General features: G+C 34.6%; 1 protein-coding gene across 1 annotated transcript; it reads right to left on the reverse strand.

Annotated features, from left to right (window-relative positions):
• On the reverse strand, positions 1 to 4,076 carry LOC101172895. The gene is made up of 6 exons (XM_004068801.2): positions 3,893 to 4,076; positions 3,585 to 3,733; positions 3,421 to 3,494; positions 2,771 to 2,869; positions 1,380 to 1,478; positions 1 to 1,009 (listed from the first exon to the last, which is right to left on the reverse strand). Exons 1-6 carry the CDS (start codon positions 3,998 to 4,000, stop codon positions 852 to 854), a joined length of 687 nt encoding a protein of 228 aa, XP_004068849.1. The 5' UTR covers positions 4,001 to 4,076; the 3' UTR covers positions 1 to 851.
• Between the last annotated feature and the right edge of the window lie 2,909 nt (positions 4,077 to 6,985).

Consider the following 6,985-nt stretch of genomic DNA (forward strand, 5'->3'; position numbering starts at 1 on the left):
TACAAGCTTATAATACTGGTTTATTGTGGTCAGATTACTGAGATTATTTTTCTCCAAGCAAAAAAATACGAACACAAAAAGATTGATTTTATTTTTTGTGCACTGCTAAAAATCATTCTAACAGAAAACATCAATATGGCAGCAATACTGAGTTTGTATGAGCATTGGTTTATGCTGTGCGAACAAAATTGCATATTCAGCTTCTCTAAATCCTGAGTCAGTTGATTGAGTTTTCAACAAAGGTTATGTCATGTCTAAAACCTCTATTTCTAACTCAACTTTTGGTCTTCCCTTTCTTCTTTTCTTCAGTTACCTTTACTCTTTCTTTCTTGTTGCCAAAAACACCTATTGCTTGTAATTGATTTTACCACCACCTTACTAAATGAAAAGTTTTAAAAAAGTGTGTCAACTGCATTTTCATGGTCAACAGCATTAAAGGTCCATTAAAATCTGATTGGAGCAACAAGTCAATAATCTTTTAACACATAATCTTTCAGGTTGCTCAAAATACATATTTTTTAATCAGTCCAGGTTGTCTAAAATTCTTTGCTGAAATTGTCTTGCAATGTTTTAAGGTTATAAATTTATCCAAAGTTTAGTATTTGAAAAAGGATAACTTTGAAGCACAGCTTTTTATGTAACGACAGTAAAATGTATCTTTATTTCAAAACATGTATTTGTTAAAAAATCACTTTTTCTGCTGTATTTTTGAATGTCCTTTTTCTGCCGCAGATAAGATAATTGTTTCACAATTTGTATTCCCCTTCATGTAAATTCACAGATTTAGTTTTCTGCATCGACATTCATGTACTGGGATGAAATCCAGCCAAGTTGTACCAGTCATTGATCCTTTAGAGAAAGTAGGACTGCAACTTGTTTTTGATGCAATAATATATATCATAATACATGTTTGAAATCCTTTCAGACATGTTTGATAAGATGTTTAACCCCATAGTTTCGGCTTCTTCGTCAGACAAATCTTCATGGATGATCTTGCAGTTGTCAAAGTCTATAAAAAATATTGAAAGCAAGGTTAAAGGATGGATGGATTTATTTCTGTTAAATTACCCTATTGCAAAACAAACAAACAAACACAAAAATAAAGACAATTAATTCTGTTACAATGGATTCTGGGAAAACTAAGGTGCTTCAAGGAACAAAATGCTAATCTAGTAAGAATTATTTTATATTGTTGTTTACTGTTATTGTTGATTTTAATAAAATAAAATAAACAGAAAAATAGTTTTATTGTTTTTACATAGCTTTGATTGAAAGCCTCTCAATAATACCACTTTTATCACACACAATTGTAATTGTAAAGTTATAGTCTGTGCTATTATTTTTTTTTTTTATCAATAAATTGTAGATGGAATCCTCACCAAATTCTGTGTTCAACATCTTCATTGTGGACCAGCCAAGACACTGGGTTTGAATCTCAAACTCCTTCAGCTCAGTTTCAGAGATGCTCTTTCTCCTGCCTGTTAGAGAAGACATCTTTAACAAACAAAAAGGAATTGTTTTGTTTTTTCAAATTGACCACACATCCTATAAATCTTACTTAATAAAAATGAAATGACATGTTCAGCAGACTAGAACACATTGCTATGTATTATGGCAATAGGTGAAACCATTTAGTCTGAGGGATCAACAAACATGCTCTACTTTTAAAAATGCAAAGTCCCATTTGTTCGCACACACCGTTGTGTGCAAAGTGTAGGGGCTGAATCCCTTACATCCGCCTTGACGATTGTTATACATGAAGTACTGATTTCCTTTTTAATTCTATGATGTGACATAATATTATTGCTCAAACGTTTTAGCTACATTGACTGGTGATAATAGGTGTGTCTGGTAATTAGAGATCCATACATTGCACAATATATGTACCAAACTAAGACAAGACAGGGATTTTCTATTCTTGTTTTAATTCAAAATACTAATTTTACCATTCTTACCCAGGCATAACTTCTGTGTGCTCCACTAACCAACATGCAACTATTTATGTTTGTGGTTTATAAACATCGAGAAGAGCAGATACTCAGTTTTAGCTCCAAATGGGAACTTCCCTTTTTTATTATATTTTTTTTTTGTTGCACCCCAAACGGTTTCAAAGCACCCAAGCTTTGCATTCACATGAAGGCCTGATTGGTTGTGAGCCAGGTATTACATGGTTGTGCTGCTTAATTGATGTCATGACAAACTGTCGTGTTCAAAGCAACTGTACAGTTCTCAGGTCCCGTAATCGGTGCTGCAGCACATTTCTATAATCATAAACCATACTTTAGAGTCAAAATTGGGCACAAAATGGAAGGTGTGCCACAAGTGCGCTGTGGTCAATTTAATCACTCTTAAACCTGTGTTAAAACAGAAAGTATTTTTTATTCCTAAGAAATTTTTTAAAGTAACAGTGAAAATTCCATAAAAGGTGGTCATTTTGAGCATGACCTTTTTGAAGACAGCTAAGGTTCTTGAACAGAACTGTGTTCAATTACTAAATGACTCATGTTACATCCATATTTACACACAGGTTATTACCCATTTATTCCTATCAATATTCCTTTCATTTATTTAGCCATTGCTTCCCACATGTCCACTGTCCTCATGCTCTTCTCATCCTTCTAACTGTTTGTCACTCCCATCTTTAATCCCTCTTGCATTATCTGATTATTTTATCCTACATTTCATTGCTCTTCCATTATTATCCACTGCTACGTAGTAGTAAAATAAATTCTTCAAGACAGGAGAAAGATTCCCCCTGGGCTCTACTTACTTAAAAGTAGGAGAGTGTCAATAGTATCTTTGGACTTTACAATGATGCAGTCAGAACAACTTGTTTGCAGGAGAACATCTGGATCACCAGTTGGGGAATCTGTTAAAAACATTTACAGCTGTGGTTAGTGGTTCATTTATAAATATGCAGTAAAATTTCTGCTGCAGTAAGGTAAGAAGTTATTGACTTTTTGTACTTAGTATGTTAAGCTTGCATGAAGTGGAAAAGGCACACAGGGTAAATGTAATGTGGAAATAGACAAAGTTTCCCTCAAATAGTTTGTGGTAGTAAAAATGTTAAAGCCAGGTTGAGGTAAAAAACGAGCTTTTATGAGCAACAATATGGTTAAATACAAAGAAAGAGTATTATAGATCTAACATGTGCTTTGACGGCGCTGCGAGAAAAGTACTGAAAAGGTCAGAAAGAGCTGCACTGTGTCTTTGTAGCTCTCTGTAAGTCTTTGTAGAGAAGGTCCATGACAGAGTATCTAGAGAGAAGCCTAGAGCCTTAAAGTAAAATAAATGTCTTTGTAAGTTATGATCCTCAGTACAGAAATGAATAAACAAAAATTGGCTTTAACTTGCAAAAATAGACAGAGACTTTTTTTATTACTTCTGCATATAAATCTATATGTTAAACAAAACTCTTACTGTTGCTGTCGACCTCCAACATTTTGCTGTTTTCGTAGAAAAAGGTTTGAGTTTCATTGTAGCAGTATCCATACCTGCACAGGATTTACAAAAATGTAACATTAAGAAAACTGTTTAAAAGTAATTGTGAAAAAAGTAAACAACTTTGAAAGGACAATACTTACATTTTGACTTTTATATTGTAATCATAAGTGTTTAGTTTAGCTGTAGAAGTAACATCCATTGCAAGGCTTGGCCAAACTAAAGTGTTAAATAAAGTAGTAACCAAACAGGATTCTGAGGCCCAAGCAATCAAGTGCCATCTCCCCAGCAGCTAATGAAAAAAAAGACCACAATAATTTTCTTGATATTATTTCTGGTTTAAAAAGTTATTTTCATAAACCTATTTCAAAAGAGAGACATAGTTTGAAATTAATGTAAACACAGAAAACTACAAATTTAGCATTGGTTGCAAATTTTTAGAAATACTTACTTCTGGATTCTTTTCTACAGGTGTCAGCAGGTTGTTACATGCCAGCGATGCAGGCTGACACACTGACACAAGACTCAGTGCAACAACAGCAGTACATAAAATCTTCATCGTTGTAGCTTGCAACCTCCTGTTGTGGTCAATGCAGTCTTTTTGAGGTCTTCCCTTTTAATGCTGTCTTTGACCAATAAAGCTTCTGCAAAGTTTGTCCACCCCTTAAACCCCTGTACTTTTACAATAGTCGTTTCTGTTTGTTTAAACTAAACACTCCTCTGCAAATATACCGTACATTCTGAACTCAGCTCAAGGTTCAGATAAAAAAGAAACCTAAGCAAGATCCTGAAAGCTTTTATCCTTTTACCGATCCATCTATAAATGCATTATTTCACATCAGTCAGCTAAATATAGAAATATACTTCTCCAGACATTATTTAGCACAAAAACACTTGTTGTGTTTACTAAGCATTACCAGTATCTGTGTAGAATGGATCAACACAAATAATGCAACTTACAAGACGACACGTAAAAGTCCTCTTTAGCCAGAGCTCAGTGATCAAAAGTTGAATGGTATTTTATAAAAAATAAAAAGCCAGTACATAAAAGATAAATAAATACAAAAATCTGTAAAAACTGGTTGATAGAGTGGACACTGTCCACATAATAACAGCCCTGATATAGTTTTGTCGGGTCAAGATTCATGTCAAAAAGTGATCTTTTTTTGATGAAACATCACATTATAATATAATAAAATATATTGTCCAATAACAATTAAAGTTAATGTGGAGTTTGGACCGGGGGTGTGAAACATTTTAGGCATTTTACTTCTGTGTCACTCAGGTTTTTAGAGTAAAACTTACTCCTGTATTTCCTTTCATAATTCACCTCACTGCAGTGTTACCCAATCGCTTTGCTAATAGTAATGGAAGTCAAAATGAATACACATTATGTCACAAAATTGGTAACAGGTCACAATTTAAGTTTTCACTGTTGACTGAACGGTACTTTGTACTTGAACTCTTTTGCACAAAAGTGACCAGAAGAGATGCAAACATGCGTCTAATTCATCAGTAAATCTAAAACTTACTGTTTTTTTTTAAATCAAGTATTATTTGAAAGACTAACATTAAAAATGTTTCTAATGCATGAGAAGTGTATGAGTTGTTTAAAGTGTACATGCCTCTGAGTAATGGAGCAAGATATGTACGGAAATCTATATCATGATTGGCAATTATTCTTGTATACATGTTTTTTGTATGCTGTACATGTCATGAATCAGTCCCCTGTCTCCCCCTCTGGCCATCAGCAGGAACTATCTCCAGAGTACTAGCACTTTCTGGTTCTCTACACTCCACTTCCCAGGAGCCCCTGCTGTCAGACCCATGAGCCCCACAGCTGTTTCCCATCAGTAATCACTCCCAACAGAGTTTAGAGTTTTTGTGTCTTATTTGTGTCTCTGGCATACAATTCTGAGCATTCTTCCAGCCTCTGCATCTGCATCTGCATCTGCATTTGCCTGATCCTCAACTCTCACCTGTCTCTGACCCACGTCTGCCAGCCGCCTCCCTCCCCATTAAATTATGCACATGGATCCTCCTGACTCTGGCTCCTTATTACAGTACACATTTATTATGTACTTTACATAATTGTCTTGCAAGAAATAGAAAGAATCTGGAGAACTTCACCTGTACTGTTCAGTACCAGGTAGTTATTTCTGAGTAACACTGGTTACTCATATATATATAAATATATATATATATATATCCTCTTCTTCTTCTTCTTTCTCTTTCGGCTTTTCCCATCAGGGGTCGCCACAGCGAACGAGTCGCATGGTAAAAAACTTGGCAATGTTTTACGCCGGATGCCCTTCCTGACGCAACCTTCTCAAAGCAACCGGGCTTGGGACCGGCACAGAAGTGTGTGTATGTATGTATATATATATATATATATATATATATATATATATATATATATATATATATATATATATATATATATATATATATATATATATATATATATATAAAATCATATCAACCACAAATTCTGATATAAATAGTATTATTATTAAAATGAATCGTTACACCTCTACAAAATATTCAACATTTTTGTATTCAAAGTTGGAAGGACACAGAAAAGTGTATTTAATTGTTTATTTAATTTTAAGTTATTCAGACTGAAACAGCTAAGTGGGTATGCAGTCCAAAGGACAAGTCGAATGATTAAAGTCATATTTACTGAAATCAAAAGCTATTACAATCAAAAATATCTTAATAGGTCATGTTACCATGTAATATAAGACCACTAATTTTGTAGCAGCTTCAAAATTCTTGCATCATTGAACTTGGGAGTTTTTGGAGTTTCTGCTTGAATTTCTTTGCAGGATGCCAGAATAGCCTCCCAGTGGTGCTGTTTGGATGTGAAATGCCTCCTACTCTCATAGATATTGTACCTGAGGATGCTCAGAATGTTCTCAATAGGGTTGACGTCAGGGGAGGATGGGGGCCATACCATCAGTTTATCTCCTTATCTGCCCATAGCAGCCAGTGATGCAGAGGTATTGCTTGCAACATGAAATGGTGCATTGTCCTGCATGAAGATGATTTTGTGCAGCTGTTTCTGCTTGCAAGTGTTGTTTAGGGGTGGCTGAATATAAGGTTTACATAGAACTGCAAGCCTCTGGAGGATCCCACACCTTGATGTTGGTGGTACTCCAGAGACACCAGCAGCTTCAAATACAGTATGTTCTTGCTGCTTTGTAATTGTATTTTAACAGCTCCTTTCTTGATCTGATGTATTTGTCTGACAGAAACCTCTCTCATGCAGCCACAGACCCCTGTGCTCTGAATCAGCCAAAAATCTCTTAATAGTACAAGTTTTTGTGAAATATTTAAGGTTTTCAATTCCTTGTCTAAGGCATTTAAATATTTCACACTTTTCAGCAGCAGACAGATCCTTTTCCGTATTGCTTGAAAATGTTTGTCTGATTTATAAGGTGGAACGTCTTTCTTGAGTAGGTTTTCCTTTAATAATAATAATAATAATAAACTTTAGTTCCACTAACCTGGCAAACTAATCCTAAAAAGTGTCTGAGATTGA

The sequence above is a fragment of the Oryzias latipes genome, chromosome 5 (genome assembly GCF_002234675.1).
Source record: "Oryzias latipes chromosome 5, ASM223467v1".
Taxonomy (NCBI): domain Eukaryota; kingdom Metazoa; phylum Chordata; class Actinopteri; order Beloniformes; family Adrianichthyidae; genus Oryzias; species Oryzias latipes.